The 20547-nt window shown below is 44.4% G+C and overlaps 1 protein-coding gene across 1 annotated transcript; it reads left to right on the top strand.

Annotated features, from left to right (window-relative positions):
* Nucleotides 1–3281: 3281 nt before the first annotated feature.
* LOC139399232 (growth arrest-specific protein 7-like) lies at nucleotides 3282–18549 on the top strand. Its single transcript, XM_071144748.1, has 5 exons — nucleotides 3282–3376; nucleotides 11790–11913; nucleotides 17633–17712; nucleotides 17925–18023; nucleotides 18282–18549. Exons 1-5 carry the CDS (start codon nucleotides 3305–3307, stop codon nucleotides 18393–18395), a joined length of 489 nt encoding a protein of 162 aa, XP_071000849.1. The 5' UTR covers nucleotides 3282–3304; the 3' UTR covers nucleotides 18396–18549.
* Nucleotides 18550–20547: the final 1998 nt, after the last annotated feature.

Below are 20547 nucleotides of genomic sequence, written 5' to 3'. Positions count from 1 at the left end.
ACAACTACATCATACCAGTAATCCAACAGATTCCCATTCAGAGCAACACACAGAAGCATCCATGCTCAACGCCCTGCTCAAGGGCATGTTGACCGAGGGCACAAAACGTGAAACCAAACCCTCCAAGCCCCCCCCTCCCACAGTTCCCCAATAGCTGTCACTCAATCATTCGAGACCCCTCCCACAGCCCCCCAGGAAGAAAAATAAAAAATACAATTAATTCCATTCCCCCAAGAACCCCCCAGTGAACCAACAACCAAGATAAGTAACTAAAGAGAAAACAGGAAAAGACCGAATAAAACTTTAAAAACTATTAAAAACTTTTATCTTTGACTATCATTCTCTCTGTCTCACACAGCAACTCCACTCCCACTTTTCTCCAATTCCACATACCCAACCCTCAGCTTCCCTCAGCCCATCCCATCTATCTCTGCTGGCCACCCACTTTGAGTTTCTACGCAACACATATCTTTCAACTATGCTGTGATGTTTAACGTACAATTTCAATCTATCTACTCAAATAGAATCCACAGATTGCGAGTTGAAGATAAGTACTTTTACTAAGAGTATTAGTATATTAGTTATTGACTGACCTGGATTCTCCAGATCTCCTAACAGTACTATTTCTAGGGTCAATTTTAGATTAATGCTATGCATTTTCAGCCATTCCTGAACCTGAGACCAGAAACCAAAATAAATGGTCTATTGATTCTGTACCCTCACAACTTAATCTGCAGAGCTTCGATGATTTTATGCCCCAAATATTGGAACTGCCGTCTAATATTTAGGCTGGGTTTCTGTACAGCACTATGTGACATCAGCTGATGTATGATTTTATGCCCCAAATATTGGAACTCCCGTCTAATATTTAGGCTGGGTTTCTGTACAGCACTATGTGACATCAGCTGATGTATGATTTTATGCCCCAAATATTGGAACTGCCGTCTAATATTTAGGCTGGGTTTCTGTACAGCACTATGTGACATCAGCTGATGTATGATTTTATGCCCCAAATATTGGAACTCCCGTCTAATATTTAGGCTGGGTTTCTGTACAGCACTATGTGACATCAGCTGATGTATGATTTTATGCCCCAAATATTGGAACTGCCGTCTAATATTTAGGCTGGGTTTCTGTACAGCACTATGTGACATCAGCTGATGTATGATTTTATGCCCCAAATATTGGAACTGCCGTCTAATATTTAGGCTGGGTTTCTGTACAGCACTATGTGACATCAGCTGATGTACGAAGGGCTTTATAAATACATTTGATTGAAATTTGATAATATCTAGGTGAGATGAAATGATTTGAACACATTCTTCATGGACCTCTATCCCTTCCTTAGACCTTTTTTTTAACCTAAAATACCTAGTGTCCTCTTCAATCCAGTTCAATCAGGCTTCTGGAGTAATTTAGCAATATTTCCTCTTGTAACTGCAAGAATGTACATTCATTAATTTCATACTGTCTTAATTAATTGATCTGCCCATATCATTCATATAGACTGTTTTTCACTCTCCCCGTTAATAATCTCCTGGTCCTCAGCCCGACACTCTTCAGTAGAATCAAAGCAGCTCACTAATCAAACTCTACATTGACCTGCTTTTATATTTTAGAGAGGAGACAACTTTGTTACTAGAAACCATTGACATCTCTTGTATACACATCTAATGGGATACAAAATTTACACAGCAAATTCTACAGTATTGAATCAACATGGAGTGTTACATTTAACACTGTTCCAGTGTCTATACGTGTCCACACTTTTCAGTGTTAAATTCATCCTTTGCTTAGTTCTGATGTGTTTAAACTTTCTCAGTGTCAGAAAATGATACCTGTAGTTTTACGGTAAAACTCCCTTTGGGGTTGTTGTTTTAAAGCAAAGCCTAATTTGCATATTTCCCAGTGTGCCTAACTCTATATGACAATATATTACATATATCATAAGGCCTTATTTTGAGGGTCTAGTTTTACCTTAACAAAGTGGCCAGAATGTAACGGCTTTCGTCATCGGATGAGGAAGAGTAGTCGGACCAAAGCGCAGCGTGGTAAGTGTTCATGTTTGTTTATTGAACTGAACACTAATACAAAATAACAAAATAATAAATGAAACCGAAACAGTCCCGTAAGGTGCAAACACTAAACAGAAAATAACTACCCACAAAACCCATGTGGGAAAAAGCTACCTAAGTATGGTTCCCAATCAGAGACAACGAAAGACAGCTGTCCCTGATTGAGAACCATACCTGGCCAAAACAAAGAAATACAAAACATAGAAAAAGGACATAGAATGCCCACCCAAATCACACCCTGACCAAACCAAAATAGAGACATAACAAGCTCTCTACGGTCAGGGCGTGACACTGAAGCTCCTGGTTGAACTCAACTTGATGAAGGCCAGAGGACTGAAATTGAATGAATTTAACAACCATGTCTTTGTCACTAACACTAACCTAACCTCCTCCAGGATCACAGTGACAGTATTGGTTTGAATCATGACAACAAAATCACTTTAAGCAACTGTACTCAGTTGATTAGGTACACCACCCACTCCTACAGACAGTGAGTCACGTGGCTTGCTATATAAAGCAGGCAGACAGGCATCGAGGCATTCAGTTACTGTTACACTGAATGTTAGAGTGGGGAAAACGAGTGACCTAAGCAACTTTGAGCGTGCTATCAGCTAAAAACAAGAAGAAGCGGCTCCAGTGGGCATGTGATCACCAACACTGGACAACTGAGGAGTGGATGGAGTCCATGGCCCTTTCCTGCCTGGTGTCAACGGTATAGGCAGGTGGCAGAGGTATAATGGTGTGGGGAATGTTTTCCTGGCACACTTTAGGTCCCTTGACACCAATTGAGCAATGTTTCAATGCCCCGAGGAATTCAGGCTGTTCTGAAGGCAAAGGAGGGTCCGACCCGGGTACTAGATGGGTGTACCTAATAAACTGGCCACTGAGTGTATCTTAAGTGTAGTAGTAATGACAGTTTTGAGTAATGACAACACATTGGGTTTTACATTGTAGGGAACACTGACCCATTTGCTGTGTGAGGATATGAGATACAGGCATAAAAAACAAGACAAAAATAAAACAACTGTCATCACAATATATCATTATTTATTATCCATTTATAGGAAAGGCCAGCTGTTTTTGCTAACCATGTGACTTGACCAAGAAAGAACTTCACGCATAGGCCTTCTAAACAGGTCTGCCTTTAAACTTCTGTTATGTAACTCTTTCAGCTCCAGAGCGAGGTGGAGAAGCCTCTGTTGACGTTCAGAGAGAACTTTAAGAAGGACATGAAGAGGTTCAATCATCACATCGCAGAACTACGGAAACAGCTGGTTGGACGACACTCAGCCGTGGAGAAGGTACGCATCCTGATGCAGTGAGACGCAACAAACACACACAGGCACACACAGGCACACACAGGCACACACACAAATACAGAGACATGCACACAGAGGCACAAACACACACTCATTTTTTTTTATTTTTTATTTCACCTTTATTTAACCAGGTAGGCTAGTTGAGAACAAGTTCTCATTTGCAACTGCGACCTGGCCAAGATAAGGCATAGCAGTGTGAACAGACAACACAGAGTTACACATGGAGTAAACAATTAACAAGTCAATAACACAGTAGAAAAAAGGGGAGTCTATATATACATTGTGTGCAAAAGGCATGAGAAGGTAGGCAAATAATTACAATTATGCAGATTAACACTGGAGTGATAAATGATCAGATGGTTATGTACAGGTAGAGATTGGTGTGCAAAAGAGCAGAAAAATAAAAATAAATAAATAAAAACAGTATGGGGATGAGGTAGGTGAAAATGGGTGGGCTATTTACCAATAGACTATGTACAGCTGCAGCGATCGGTTAGCTGCTCGGATAGCAGATGTTTGAAGTTGGTGAGGGAGATAAAAGTCTCCAACTTCAGCGATTTTTGCAATTCGTTCCAGTCACAGGCAGCAGAGAACTGGAACGAAAGGCGGCCAAATGAGGTGTTGGCTTTAGGGATGATCAGTGAGATACACCTGCTGGAGCGCGTGCTACGGATGGGTGTTGCCATCGTAACCAGTGAACTGAGATAAGGCGGAGCTTTACCTAGCATGGACTTGTAGATGACCTGGAGCCAGTGGGTCTGGCGACGAATATGTAGCGAGGGCCAGCCGACTAGAGCATACAAGTTGCAGTGGTGGGTGGTATAAGGTGCTTTGGTGACAAAACGGATGGCACTGTGATAAACTGCATCCAGTTTGCTGAGTAGAGTGTTGGAAGCAATTTTGTAGATGACGTCGCCGAAGTCGAGGATCGGTAGGATAGTCAGTTTTACTAGGGTAAGTTTGGCGGCGTGAGTGAAGGAGGCTTTGTTGCGGAATAGAAAGCCGACTCTTGATTTGATTTTCGATTGGAGATGTTGGATATGGGTCTGGAAGGAGAGTTTAGAGTCTAGCCAGACACCTAGGTACTTATAGATGTCCACATATTCAAGGTCGGAACCATCCAGGGTGGTGATGCTGGTCAGGCGTGCGGGTGCAGGCAGCGAACGGTTGAAAAGCATGCATTTGGTTTTACTAGCGTTTAAGAGCAGTTGGAGGCCACGGAAGGAGTGCTGTATGGCATTGAAGCTCGTTTGGAGGTTAGATAGCACAGTGTCCAAGGACGGGCCGGAAGTATATAGAATGGTGTCTGCGTAGAGGTGGATCAGGGAATCGCCCGCAGCATGAGAAACATCATTGATATATACAGAGAAAAGAGTCGGCCCGAGAATTGAACCCTGTGGCACCCCCATAGAGACTGCCAGAGGACCGGACAGCATGCCCTCCGATTTGACACACTGAACTCTGTCTGCAAAGTAATTGGTGAACCAGGCAAGGCAGTCATCCGAAAAACCGAGGCTACTGAGTCTGCCGATAAGAATACGGTGATTGACAGAGTCGAAAGCCTTGGCAAGGTCTATGAAGACGGCTGCACAGTACTGTCTTTTATCGATGGCGGTTATGATATCGTTTAGTACCTTGAGCGTGGCTGAGGTACACCCGTGACCGGCTCGGAAACCAGATTGCACAGCGGAGAAGGTACGGTGGGATTCAAGATGGTCAGTGACCTGTTTGTTGACTTGGCTTTCGAAGACCTTAGATAGGCAGGGCAGGATGGATATAGGTCTGTAACAGTTTGGGTCCAGGGTGTCGCCCCCTTTGAAGAGGGGGATGACTGCGGCAGCTTTCCAATCCTTGGGGATCTCAGACGATATGAAAGAGAGGTTGAACAGGCTGGTAATAGGGGTTGCGACAATGGCGGCGGATAGTTTCAGGAATAGAGGGTCCAGATTGTCCAGCCCAGCTGATTTGTACGGGTCCAGGTTTTGCAGCTCTTTCAGGACATCTGCTATCTGGATTTGGGTAAAGGAGAACCTGGAGAGGCTTGGGCGAGTAGCTGCGGGGGGGGGGGGAGCTGTTGTCCGAGGTTGGAGTAGCCAGGCGGAAGGCATGGCCAGCCGTTGAGAAATGCTTGTTGAAGTTTTCGATAATCATGGATTTATCGGTGGTGACCATGTTACCTAGTCTCAGTGCAGTGGGCAGCTGGGAGGAGGTGCTCTTGTTCTCCATGGACTTCACAGTGTCCCAGAACTTTTTGGAGTTGGAGCTACAGGATGCAAACTTCTGCCTGAAGAAGTTGGCTTTAGCTTTCCTGACTGACTGTGTGTATTGGTTCCTGACTTCCCTGAACAGTTGCATATCGCGGGGACTATTCGATGTTAGCGCAGTCCGCCACAGGATGTTTTTGTGCTGGTCGAGGGCAGTCAGGTCTGGAGTGAACCAGGGGCTATATCTGTTCTTAGTTCTGCATTTTTTGAACGGAGCATGCTTATCTAAAATGGTGAGGAAGTTACTTTTAAAGAAAGACCAGGCATCCTCAACTGACGGGATGAGGTCAATGTCCTTCCAGGATACCCGGGCCAGGTCGATTAGAAAGGCCTGCTCACAGAAGTGTTTTAGGGAGCGTTTGACAGTGATGAGGGGTGGTCGTTTGACTGCGGCTCCGTAGCGGATACAGGCAATGAGGCAGTGATCGCTGAGATCCTGGTTGTAGACAGCGGAGGTGTATTTGGAGGGCCAGTTGGTCAGGATGACGTCAATGAGGGTGCCCTTGTTTACAGAGTTAGGGTTGTACCTGGTGGGTTCCTTGATGATTTGAGTGAGATTGAGGGCATCTAGCTTAGATTGTAGGACTGCCGGGGTGTTAAGCATATCCCAGTTTAGGTCACCTAACAGAACAAACTCTGAAGCTAGATGGGGGGCGATCAATTCACAAATGGTGTCCAGGGCACAGCTGGGAGCTGAGGGGGGTCGGTAGCAGGCGGCAACAGTGAGAGACTTATTTCTGGAGAGAGTAATTTTCAAAATTAGTAGTTCGAACTGTTTGGGTATGGACCTGGAGAGTATGACATTACTTTGCAGGCTATCTCTGCAGTAGACTGCAACTCCTCCCCCTTTGGCAGTTCTATCTTGACGGAAGATGTTATAGTTGGGTATGGAAATCTCAGAATTTTTGGTGGCCTTCCTGAGCCAGGATTCAGACACGGCAAGGACATCAGGGTTAGCAGAGTGTGCTAGAGCAGTGAGTAAGACACACTTAGGGAGGAGGCTTCTGATGTTGACATGCATGAAACCAAGGCTTTTTCGATCACAGAAGTCAACAAATGAGGGTGCCTGGGGACATGCAGGGCCTGGGTTTACCTCCACATCACCCGCGGAACAGAGAAGGAGTAGTATGAGGGTGCGGCTGAAGGCTATCAAAACTGGTCGCCTAGGGCGTTGGGGACAGAGAATAAGAGGAGCAGGTTTCTGGGCATGGTAGAATATATTCAGGGCATAATGCGCAAACAGGGGTATGGTGGGGTGCGGGTACAGCGGAGGTAAGCCCAGGCACTGGGTGATGATGAGAGAGGTTGTATCTCTGGACATGCTGGTTGTAATGGGTGAGGTCACCGCATGTGTGGGGGGTGGGACAAAGGAGGTATCAGGGGTATAAAGAGTGGAACTAGGGGCTCCATTGTAAACTAAAACAATGATAACTAACCTGCACAACAGTATACAAGGCATATTGACATTTGAGAGAGACATACAGCAAGGCATACAGTAATCACAGGTGTTGAATTGGGAGAGCTAGCTAAAACAGTAGGTGAGACAACAACAGCTAATCAGCTAGCACAACAACAGCAGGTAGAATGGCGATAGATTAGGCAGAGAGGGTCGGATTAACTACACACAGAGCCTAAGTGCGGCTGGGGCCGACAGATAAAACATAAACAAGCAGAATGGATTACCGTGAATTAATGGACAGTCCAGCCTGCATCAGCTATGTAGCCAAGTGATCAGTGTCCAAGGGGCAGCGGTGGATGGGGCAGGGAAGCTGGACTGGCGAGTGTTATCCAGGTTAGAAAACTAACAATGACTAAATAGCTTGTAGCCAGTTAGCTGGTTAGCTTCTGAAGGTTCTTGAGTGTGTTCTAAAAATGTAAAGATAATAGCGGTTCCGTATCACATTGGGTGAGGCAGGTTACCGGAAGGTATAAACAAATAAAAAATCGAAAAGGGATAGAAAGTAAATATGGGTTCAGTGAGTGTTTGGGACGCGGCGATTCAGATGGTTAGCAGGCCTGTGCTAACAAGCTAACAGTTAGTAGACGGTGCTAAACACGGTAGCAGTTAGCGGACCGGGCTAAACAAGCTAGCAGTTAGCAGGCCGAATTTGCAAGCAAGGAGATAGCAAGGGCTAGAGAGTTAGCCTTTGGGGACGTCGCGATGGGGGGAGTCTGTTTATTCCTCTTCATGCGGTGACATCAATGGACCGGTCGTGGGTCTGGATATTGTAGCCCAGGAGCTCAAAATGTTCCGTTTGCGATGGGAATCCGGGGGTGAAAAATAAAATAAAAGATAGGTCCGTTATGCTCTGGTTAGAGTCGCGTTGTTCGAACTGGCGAGAGCTTTCCGAGCTAAAGGTTAACTGATGACCGGTTAGCTGACCGGTTAGCTGAAGACCGCTAGCAATGTTTTGCTGAAGCTGGTAGTTAGTTGGCTAGTTGGCTAGCTTCAGTTGAGGGGTTCCAGATCCGAAGTAAATATAAATACTTTAGGAAAAAAAGCTACGTTGGGTGAGGCGGGTTGCAGGAGAGTATTTAGAAGAAGTTGAGGTTCAGCAAAAAGTTTTAAAGATATGTGAAGAAAAAAACGAAAACGAAACGAAAACAAACGATATATACAAGGAACACGACAACACGTCCTACTGCTACGCCATCTTGGAAGAGAAGGATACAGAACTCAACGTAATATTAACTGTCCTTGCACTTGGCAGCTGTAGAATTTCAGGAATCTTCTCAGACATGATTCGAATTCCACAACTCCCCCCTAAGTCTAGGACCGTTTCCTGTCAACACACACCCACACACACACACACTACCACTTCCTTGTTCTATAAATAACGATTGGACTGATCGCTTCAGCATATCACCTCCACCTCAACCTAGACCTACTTCAGTTTGCATACTGCCCGAACCGGTCCACAGTCGATGCAGTCGCCATCACACTGCACACTGCCCTACCCCATCTGGACAAGAGGAATAACCATGTAAGAATGCTGTTCATCAACTACAGCTCAGCATTCAACACCATAGTGCCCTCCAAAGCTCATTATCAAGCTGGAGGCCCTGGGTCTCAACCCCACCCTGTGCAATTGGATCCTGGACTTTCTGAAGGGCCGCCCCGAGGTGGTGAAGGTAGGAAACAATCTCCACTTCGCTGACTCTTAACACTGGGGCCCCACAAGGGTGCATGGTCAGTCCCCTCCTGTACTCCCATGACTGCGTGGCCATGCACGCCTCCAACTCAATCATCAAGTTTGCAGATGACACAACATTAGTGGGCTTGATTACCAACCACGACGAGACAGCCGGAGTGTGGTGTCAGGAAAACAACCTCTCACTCAATGTAAAAAAAAAGAAGGAGATGATCGTGGACTTCAGGAAACAGCAGAGGGAACAACCCCCTATCCACATCTACAGGACAGTAGTGGAGAAGGTGGAAATGTTTAAGTTCCTCGGCGTACACATCACAGACAAACTGAAATGGTCCACCCACACCGACAGTGTGGCTTGTCTTCTAAAACCCTGACAAACTTTTACAGATGCACAATTGAGAGCATCCTGTCAGGCTACATCACCGCCTGGTACGGCAACTGCACCGCCCTCAACCGCAAGGCTCTCCAGAGGGATGTGCGGTCTGCACAACGCATCACCGGGGTCAAACTACCTGCCCTCCAGGACACCTACAGCACCTGATGTCACAGAAAGGCCAAAAAGATCATCAAGGACAACAACCAACCGAGCCACTGCCTGTTCACCCCGCTATCATCCAGAAGGCGAGCTCAGTACAGGTCCATCAAAGCTGGGACCGAGAGACTGAAAAACAGCTTCTATCTCAAGGCCATCAGACTGCTAAACAGCAATCACTAACTCGCAGAGGCTGCTCACTACATAGAGACTCAAATCACTGGCCAATTTAATAAATGGATCACTAGTCATTTTAAACAATGGCACTTTAATAATGTTTACATATCGTACATTACTGTCAGCGATTGGGTGCAGAGATGTAGCGGAGTCAGGCGCAGGACACAGGTTTTGAGCAACACAGCGGAGTTTACTCAAAAAATCAAGCAAAAATTCAAAATAGGAACATACAAACACACTAGCACAATCAACAACCACTAAAGACACCAACACTCACAGACAGAACAGAAATGTATGTCAGAGGGTTAAATAAGGAACATGATATGGGAATTGAAACCAGGTGTGTGTAATACAGACAAAACAAAACGAAACTGAAGCATGGTGGTGACTAGAAAGCCGGTGACGTCGACCGCCGAACACCACCCGAACAAGGAGAAGGGCCGACTTCGGCGGAAGTCGTGACAATTACTCATCTCATTTGTATATACTGTATACTGACACCAGCCTCGGGGACGACCCAGAGGTCGGGACGCAGTGCGATCCGGGTGGAGACGGTGAAACTCTGTAGCAATGAAGGATCTAGGATGTCCTCCACCGGTACCCAGCATCTCTCCTCCGGGCCGTACCCCTCCCACTCCACGAGGTACTGAAGGCCCCTCACCCGACGCCTTGAGTCCATGATGGCTCGTACGGTATACGCCGGGACCCCCTCGATGTCCAGAGGGGGCGGAGGAACCTCCCGCACCTCAGACTGCTGGAGCGGACCAGCCACCACCGGCCTGAGGAGAGACACATGGAACGAGGGGTTAATGTGATAATCAGGGGGGAGTTGTAACCTATAACAAACCTTGTTCAGTCTCCTCAGGACTTTAAATGGCCCCACAAACCACGGACCCAGCTTCCGGCAGGGCAGGTGAAGGGGCAGGTTTCGGGTCGAGAGCCAGACCCGATCCCCCGGTGCATACACCAGGGCCTCACTGCGGTGGCAGTCGGCACTCGCCTTTTGCCTCCTGAAGGCCTGTTGTAGCCGCACATGGGCAGCGTTCCATGTCTCCTCTGAGTGCCGAAACCATTCATCCACCGCAGGAGCCTCGTTCTGGCTCTGATGCCATCGTGCCAGGATCGGCTGATAACCCAGCATACACTGAAATGGTGATAGGTTGGTAGAGGAGTGGCGGAGGGAGTTTTGGGCCATCTCCGCCCAGTGGATGTAAACCGCCCACTCCCCCGGCTGGTCCTGGCAATAGGACCGCAGAAACCTACCCACATCCTGGTTGACATCCTGGTTGACTCTCGGGGTGAAAACCTGAGGTAAGGCTGACCGAGACCCCCAGGCGTTCCATAAATGCCCTCCAAACTCTAGACGTGAATTGGGGACCCCGATCAGAAACTATATCCTCAGGCACCCCGTAGTGCCGAAATACGTGGGTGAACAGGGCCTCCGCAGTCTGTAGAGCCGTAGGAAGACCGGGCAAAGGAAGGAGACGGCAGGACCGATCCACAACGACCGCGACGGGGGAAGATCCGTCACGAAATCCACCGATAGGTGTGACCACGATCGTTGTGGAACGGGAAGGAGTTGTAATTTTCCTCTGGGCAGGTGTCTAGGTGCCTTGCACTGTGCGCATACCGAACAGGAGAAAACATAAACCCTCACGTCCTTAGCTAAAGTGGGCCACCAGTACTTCCCAGCAAGGCAGGATGACCAGAGGAGGGTGACGTGTGAGCCCAACAGATCAAACGATCGCGGACATCAAACGGAATGTACAGACGCACAGCTGGACACTCAGAGGGAGTGGGCTCTGTCAGAGGGTTAAATAAGGAACATGATTTGGGAATTGAAACCATGTGTGTGTAATACAGACAAAACAAAACGAAACTGAAACATGGATCGGTGGTGACTAGAAAGCCGGTGACGTCGACCGCCGAACACCACCCGAACAAGGAGAAGGGCCGACTTCGGCGGAAGTCGTGACAATTACTCATCTCATTTGTATATACTGTATATTATACCATCGTTTGCAACTTTCCTTTACCTCTCGGCCATCGCTCATCCATATATTTATATGTACATATTCTTATTCCATCCCTTTTAGATTTGTGTGTATTAGATAGTTGTTGGGAATTGTTAGATTATTTGTTAGATATTACTGCACTGTCGGAACTAGAAGCGCAAGCATTTCGCTACACTCCCATTAACATCTGATAACCATGTGTATGTGACCAATTAAAATGTGATTTGATTTGAAGATCTGCATGTATCTCTGTAGGCCCGTAAGGCTCTAGCGGACAGACAGAAGGACTTGGACGTGAAGACCCAGCAGCTGGAGATCAAACTAAGCAACAAGATGGAGGAAGACATCAAGAAGGCTCAGCGGAAATCCACACAAGCAGGTCAGAGCCGGGTCAAAGGTCAAACCAAAGGTTATCAAAGGTCACTGTGGGTTTAGCCAGTGGGGTCAAAGACTCACATGTTTGTTATAACTGATATTGGTGTCACTTGTTTCGTCCCCATCTGGGAGTCTTGAGGGTTTTAATCTGTGCAGATTAGAGGTTATTCTAGCACAAATCTGACCAAGCGAGTCTAGGGTATATCTAGCTAACTTTTTTAAAAATACGTTGTTTATGACATGATAAACAGACACTCTAAACCAACGATTCTCAAATGGTGGGTCGCGGGAGGCGTTGCTGTCTGTGTATGACTAAATAAAGTATATTAAATAATAATAATTTAATCTTAAAAAAAAAAATATTTGACCTTTATTTAACCAGGTAGGCTAGTTGAGAACAAGTTCTCATTTACATCTGCGACCTGGCCAAGATAAAGCACAGCAGTTCGACACATACAACAACACAGAGTTACACATGGAGTAAAACAAACATACAGTCAATAACACAGTATAAAAAGGTTATATACAGTCAGTGCAAATGAGGTGAGATAAGGGAGGTAAGGCAATAAATAAACCACGTGGCGAAGTAATTACAATATAGCAATCAAACACTGGAATGGTAGATGTGCAGAATATATATATATATATATATATATATATATATATATACACAGTGGGAAGAACAAGTATTTGATACACTGCCGATTTTGCAGGTTTTCCTACTTACAAAGCATGTAGAGGTCTGTAATTGTTATCATAGGTACACTTCAACTGTGAGAGACGGAATCTAAAACAAAAATCCAGAAAATCACATTGTATGATTTTTAAGTAATTAATTTGCATTTTATTGCATTAAAAGGTTTAAGACCCGCTGCTGCTGCTACTACTACTACTACTACTACTACTACTACTACTGCTACTGCTACTACTATCACCACTACTACTACTACTACTACTACTGCTACTACCACTACTACTATTACTACCACTACTACTACCACTACTACTACTACTACTACTACTACTACTACTACTACTACTACTACTACTACTACTACTGCTACTGCTACTACTATCACCACTACTACTACTACTACTACTACTGCTACTACCACTACTACTATTACTACCACTACTACTGCTACTGCTACTACTACTTCTACTGCTACTACCACTACCGCCACCACCACTACCTCTACTACTACTACCACTACCACCACTGCTACTACTACTACTACTACTACTACCACAGCTACTGCTGCTACTACTACTACCACTACTACTACCACTACCACTACTACTACTGCTACTACTACTACTACTACTACTACTGCTACTACTACTACTACTACTACTACTACCACTACTACTACTTATCCTTCTTTGCGTGGTTTTCCGTCAGACAAGACGCTGTGTTGCTGCCTTTCGCAGGTCGGAGTGTAAATTGCACATATTGGTCACAAACAAAAAAAACAGGGTAAAGGGGAATGGGACAATTTCACCACTATCTAACCCTGCACCTATACACTATGCCCCAAAATCTAGCCGCCCCAAAATCTAGCCACCCCATCTAGCCACCTTGGCCCTAAAAGATCCTAGGTCGTTGAACCCTTTTTCTCTCAATACTTCCTGTAGATATTCTGTACTAAAATCTTCCCAGAATATTTCTCTGCTGCTGCAACCTCCACATCTATCTTCTGTGACTTCTGCTCCATCAGTACAGAGCAGTTGATCACCATGTCTATAAAACGCAAGAAATTCAACCTTACTAAAGCTCATCTGGTCTGGAGCTCTCTCCCTTCAGGCCTACTCACTGGGGGGTCTCCCAGTCAAATAACTAACCCTTGGGCCATCCTCTACTCTCTTCACTGCCTCAGCATAGGAAACTTTCTTCCCCAACTCGAACTGTGGCAATCTCAACCTGTCTCTCTCTCATAGGACACTTCGGATCCCACGTTGCATGGCCACCCCCACTGTCAACACAGTGCTTTCTCTATCGCAACTGTACACTCCCTCTGACCATGCCCTGCTGCATAGTCAGAGGCACCTAAAGCACTGTAGCGTGTTGCATATTTCCCAGTGTGCCGACCTCTATATGACAATATATTACATATATCATAAGGCCTTATTTTGAGGGTCGAGTTTTACCTTAACAAAGTGGCCTGAAGCACCTAAAGCACTGTAGCGTGTTTGTAACATAGGCCCTCACAGAGTAGCAAACATAACCTAACCTGACCTTAACAGCTAGAAACTCTGTGTCAAAGCTCAACAAGACAGACAGGGTATTCTCAGTCTCGCCATTGCCACCAGGTCTACGTCTCACCAAAACGGCAGGCGTCACAAACACCAGGAATATTATTTTTCATTTGATCCATCTCTATACTCAACGCTACGTCACGGATCACAGGATTTAAGCGGCACCCTGTTTCAGAGAGGAAAGCATGCCACGTGTTGAGCTCCAAGCTGTGTGACGCGAAGCGCCCACTTCCTCTGGGTGGAGGATGCACAAAAAAAGTCCACTTCTCAAAACTTTCCCAGATGTAACCATTCCCAGTTTGTCCTTTACCCAGCCTGACACAACGTATTGGTCTGCAAAAAAGCAGGGATCCACTCTTTCCAAAAAATCTCACTCCCACCGGTCTAAGACTCGCTATGACTCTGATCTGTTTCCTATACACATTTAATTGTCTAACGGTTCTCTTGAGTTGAAGGAGAGGCGGACCAAAACGCAGCGTGGTTTCTATTCATGGTTCTTTAATAAAGCACTTCACATGAACAGACTAACAAAAACAAGAAACGTGAAAACCTAAAACAGCCCTATCTGGTGCAAACACGGAGACAGGAACAATCACCCACAAACACACAGTGAAACCCAGGCTACCTAAGTATGATTCTCAATCAGAGACAATGACACCTGCCTCTGATTGAGAACCATACTAGGCCGAAACATAGAAATACCCAAATCATAGAAAAACAAACATAGACTGCCCACCCCAACTCACGCCCTGATCATACTAAATAATGACAAAACAAAGGAAATAAAGGTCAGAACGTGACAAATTGTTATGGAACTACTACCATATATCCCTTAAATTGGTACCGGAATATTACTAACAGGTGCACCGTATAGCCATTTACAAGGCCTGCAATTAAAATATGTTATTGAGCCACCGATTCTTTCTCCTCACACAATTTCTATCCACAATGCACCCGAATTTACAGTATGCTGCAGTGAATATATAGCAAGCAGCAATTTAGTACATTATTGTTCAACTGTATTGAAAATAACATCAGCAATTGCTAATAGTAAAAATTGAATTATAATGTATATTAACTATACCAACTGATATTAGGTGCTTCATATCACTTGCACTTTAGGCCTTAATAAATCTTCTAAACTGATAGTGACTACTGGGCAAAACAGATCAAAAGGACATGGCTAAACTTACATCCACTCTGATCTGTTTCCTAAATAAATGTATTTGTTAGGGAACCACCACCACATATCACTTAAATTAGTACTGAACTCTCAGTAATGGGTGCAAATAATATAACCACTTACAAGGCATGCCTCAAATATGTCAATGAGTGAGAAACAACAATACCAAGCACCCACAAGTCTTCACTTTTTTTTTGCGCTCCAAAAATGATTATTAAAAAAATCCACATAGTTATCCACTTAGTTATCCACTTAGTTATCCATTAGTTATCCACTTAGTTATCCACTTAGTTATCCACTTAGTTATCCACTTAGTTATCCACTTAGTTATCCATTAGTTATCCACTTAGTTATCCACTTAGTTATCCATTAGTTATCCACTTAGTTATCCACTTAGTTATCCACTTTGTTATCCACTTAGTTATCCACTTAGTTATCCACTTAGTTATCCATTAGTTATCCACTTAGTTATCCACTTAGTTATCCACTTAGTTATCCATTAGTTATCCACTTAGTTATCCACTTAGTTATCCATTAGTTATCCATTAGTTATCCACTTAGTTATCCATTAGTTATCCACATAGTTATCCACATAGTTATCCATTAGTTATCCATTAGTTATCCACTTAGTTATCCATTAGTTATCCACATAGTTATCCACATAGTTATCCACTTAGTTATCCACTTAGTTATCCACTTAGTTATCCACATAGTTATCCACTTAGTTATCCACTTAGTTATCCACTTTGTTATCCACTTAGTTATCCACTTAGTTATCCACATAGTTATCCACATAGTTATCCACTTAGTTATCCATTAGTTATCCATTAGTTATCCACATAGTTATCCACATAGTTATCTACTTAGTTATCCACTTAGTTATCCACATAGTTATCCACTTAGTTATCCATTAGTTATCCATTAGTTATCCACATAGTTATCCACATAGTTATCCACTTAGTTAAACATCTAGTTATTTATAAAATGTCTGCCCTGCTAGAGCTGTCCCGGTCAACTGTAAGTGCCGTTATTGTGAAGTGGAAACGTTTATGAGCAACAACGGCTTAGCCTCAAAGTGGTAAGCCACACAAGCTCACAGAATGGGAGCGCCGAGTGCTGAAGCACGTTGCGCATAACAATAGTCTGTCCTCGGTTGCAACACTCACTACCCAGTTCCAAACTGCCTCTGGAAGCAACTTCAGCACAATATGCCGAACAGCCACACACAAATGGCCATTGCCGAGCCATGGCCGAGCAGCCACACCCAAGCCTAAGATCACCATACGCAATGCCAAGCGTTAGCTGGAGTGGTGTAAAGATTGCCACCATTGGTCTCTGGAGCAGTGGAAACACGTTCTCCGGAGTGATAAATCACACTTCACCATCTGGCAGGCTGACGGACTAATCTGGGTTTGGCGGATGCCAGGAGAACAATACCTGCCCCAATGCATAGTGCCAACTGTAAAGTTTGGTGGATGAGGAGTAATGGTCTGGGGCTGTTTTTCATGGTTCGGGCCCCTTAGTTCCAGTGAAGGGAAATCTTAACGCTACAGCATACAATGACATTCTAGAGGATTCTGTGCTTCCAACTTTGTGGCAACAGTTTGTGGAATGCCCTTTCCTGTTTCAGCATGACAATGCCCCCGTGCACAAAGCAAGGCCCTTATAGAAATGGTTTGTCGAGATCGGTGTGGAAGAACTTGACTGGCCTACACTGAAACGTGGCCTCAACCCCATCGAACACCTTTGGGATGAATTGGAACACCGACTGTGAGCCAGACCTAATCGCCCAACATCAGTGCCCAACCTCACTAATGCTCTTGTGGCTGAGTGGAAGCAAGTCCCTGCAGCAATGTTTCAACATCTAGTGGAAAGCCTTCCCAGAAGAGTGGAGGCTGTTATGGCAGCAAAGGGGGGACCAACTCCATAATAATGCCCATGATTTTGGAATGAGATGTTCGACGAGCAGATGTCCACATACTTTTGATAATGTAGTGTACTTTATTTTTGGTAAATGTACTTGATACGATTGTGATGTGTCTCACCTAGATATCTTAAGATAACCGCAATAATTGTAAGTTGTTCTGAATATGAGCGTCTGCTAATGGACTTTAAATGTACATGTAAAAGGTTGTTGCTTTTGTAAATTAATATTTGGACTTTGACTCCTCCTGCTGGAGAAGTTATTGAACAACCGTTTCAAGCTTCATAAACCCGGAGGAAAGAAAGGTGCAGTCAGTGTCCAATAGATACGTTTGTCTAAACAGTATTTTCTGTCTACCAGGAGACGACCTGATGCGCTGTGTGGACCTTTACAACCAGTCGCAGTCCAAATGGTTTGAGGAGATGGTGACCACAAGCCTGGTAAGACTCTCCTTTGTGCTTCCTCCTTATCACTGATGGTGATGTATGTAGCGTATTGCTTTGGTAGCCTGGGTGCTGGTCTGTTTCTACTTCAGCCTTCTTCAGGAACAGTGAGGTTGGCTTATCGGTGAGTCTGGCAAACCACAGAAAGGATTCATCTGAATCACGTAATCCAAAAACCCATGTTCCCTTCAATCCTTTCTGTCCTTCAGGAGCTGGAGAGGCTGGAGGTAGAGAGGGTGGAGATGATACGACAGCATCTGTGTCAGTACACCACCTTACGGCATGAGACTGACATGTTTAACCAGAGTGTAAGTCAAGCACCACCTTGTATTACCAGTAGAGAGCACTCAATGCCTTGTTTTTCTGTGTATTTTTCAGAGCTGCACAGACACACACACACGCGCACGCACACACACACACGCGCACACACACACACACACACACACACACACACACACACACACACACACACACACACACACACACACACACACACACACACACACACACACACACACACACACACACACACAGGGTATTGACTGTTTATCCACGTGTCCTTGCAGACGATGGAGCCAGTGGATCAGCTGCTACAGAGTGTGGACCCAGCTAGAGACAGAGAGCTCTGGGTCCAGGAGCAGAAGACAGGAGACATCAGGCCTGTGGACATTGAGATATAACACACCTCGTTCCCAGGGGTCACACACATGTGGATCCACAAGCCTGGATCTTTACGGGGGCTTCAATGTCAACTTTGAAATATTATAGACATCCTGAGAAATCTGGATGACTCGCTCCACAGCTCCACAGACAAAAGTCTGCTCTTTAGAGAGCGAGCACCACCACCAGACAGTGTTCATTATGACCTAGAGGATTCTATATGGTAGACAGACAGTGTTCATTATGACCTAGAGGATTCTATATGGTAGACAGACAGTGTTCATTATGACCTAGAGGATTCTATATGGCAGACAGACAGTGTTCATTATGACCTAGAGGATTCTATATGGTAGACAGACAGTGTTTATTATGACCTAGAGGATTATATATGGTAGACAGACAGTGTTCATTATGACCTAGAGGATTCTATATGGTAGACAGACAGTGTTCATTATGACCTAGAGGATTCTATATGGTAGACAGTGTTCATTATGACCTAGAGGATTCTATATGGTAGACAGACAATGTTCATTATGACCTAGAGGATTCTATATGGTAGACAGACAGTGTTCATTATGACCTAGAGGATTCTATATGGTAGACAGACAGTGTTCATTATGACCTAGAGGATTCTATATGGTAGACAGACAGTGTTCATTATGACCTAGAGGATTCTATATGGTAGACAGACAGTGTTCATTATGACCTAGAGGATTCTATATGGTAGACAGACAGTGTTCATTATGACCTAGAGGATTCTATATGGCAGACAGACAGTGTTTATTATGACCTAGAGGATTCTATATGGTAGACAGACAGTGTTCATTATGACCTAGAGGATTCTATATGGTAGACAGACAGTGTTCACTATGACCTAGAGGATTCTATATGGTAGACAGTGTTCATTATGACCTAGAGGATTCTATATGGTAGACAGACAGTGTTTATTATGACCTAGAGGATTCTATATGGTAGACAGACAGTGTTCACTATGACCTAGAGGATTCTATATGGTAGACAGTGTTCATTATGACCTAGATGATTCTATATGGTAGACAGACAGTGTTCATTATGACCTAGAGGATTCTATATGGCAGACAGACAGTGTTTATTATGACCTAGAGGATTCTATATGGTAGACAGACAGTGGTCATTATGACCTAGAAGATTCTATATGGTAGACAGACAGTGTTCATTATGACCTAGAGGATTCTATATGGTAGACAGACAGTGTTCATTATGACCTAGAGGATTCTATATAGTAGACAGACAGTGTTCAATATGACCTAGAGGATTCTATATGGTAGACAGACCGTGTTCATTATGGCCTAGAGGATTCTATATGGTAGACAGACAGTATTTATTATGACCTAGAGGATTCTATATGGTAGACAGACATTGTTCATTATGACCTAGAGGATTCTATATGGCAGACAGACTGTGTTCATTATGACCTAGAGGATTCTATATGGTAGACAGACAGTGTTCATTATGACCTAGAGGATTCTATATGGTAGACAGACAATGTTCATTATGACCTAGAGGATTCTATATGGTAGACAGACAGTGTTCATTATGACCTAGAGGATTCTATATGGTAGACAGGCATTGTTCATTATGACCTAGAGGATTCTATATGGCAGACAGACAGTGTTCATTATGACCTAGAGGATTCTATTTGGTAGACAGACAGTGTTTATTATGACCTAGAGGATTCTATATGGTAGACAGACAGTGTTCATTATGACCTAGAGAATTCTATATGGCAGACAGACAGTTTTCATTATGACCTAGAGGATTCTATATGGTAGACAGACAGTGTTCATTATGACCTAGAGGATTCTATATGGTAGACAGACAGTGTTCATTATGACCTAGAGGATTCTATATGGTAGACAGACAGTGTTCATTATGACCTAGAGGATTCTATATGGTAGACAGACAGTTTTCTTTATTACCTAGAGGATTCTATATGGTAGACAGACAGTGTTCATTATGACCTAGAGGATTCTATATGGCAGACAGAAGTATTCATTATGACCTAGAGGATTCTATATGGCAGACAGACAGTGTTCATTATGACCTAGAGGATTCTATATGGATGAGGGAGTGTGATGATATGTATGCTGACCGGCTTGCATTTCTTTTATATATTGATTCATCATTAACTGT

Source organism: Oncorhynchus clarkii, unplaced genomic scaffold (assembly GCF_045791955.1).
Source record: "Oncorhynchus clarkii lewisi isolate Uvic-CL-2024 unplaced genomic scaffold, UVic_Ocla_1.0 unplaced_contig_5150_pilon_pilon, whole genome shotgun sequence".
Classification (NCBI taxonomy): domain Eukaryota; kingdom Metazoa; phylum Chordata; class Actinopteri; order Salmoniformes; family Salmonidae; genus Oncorhynchus; species Oncorhynchus clarkii.
This window is presented reverse-complemented; position numbering and strand designations above follow the sequence as displayed.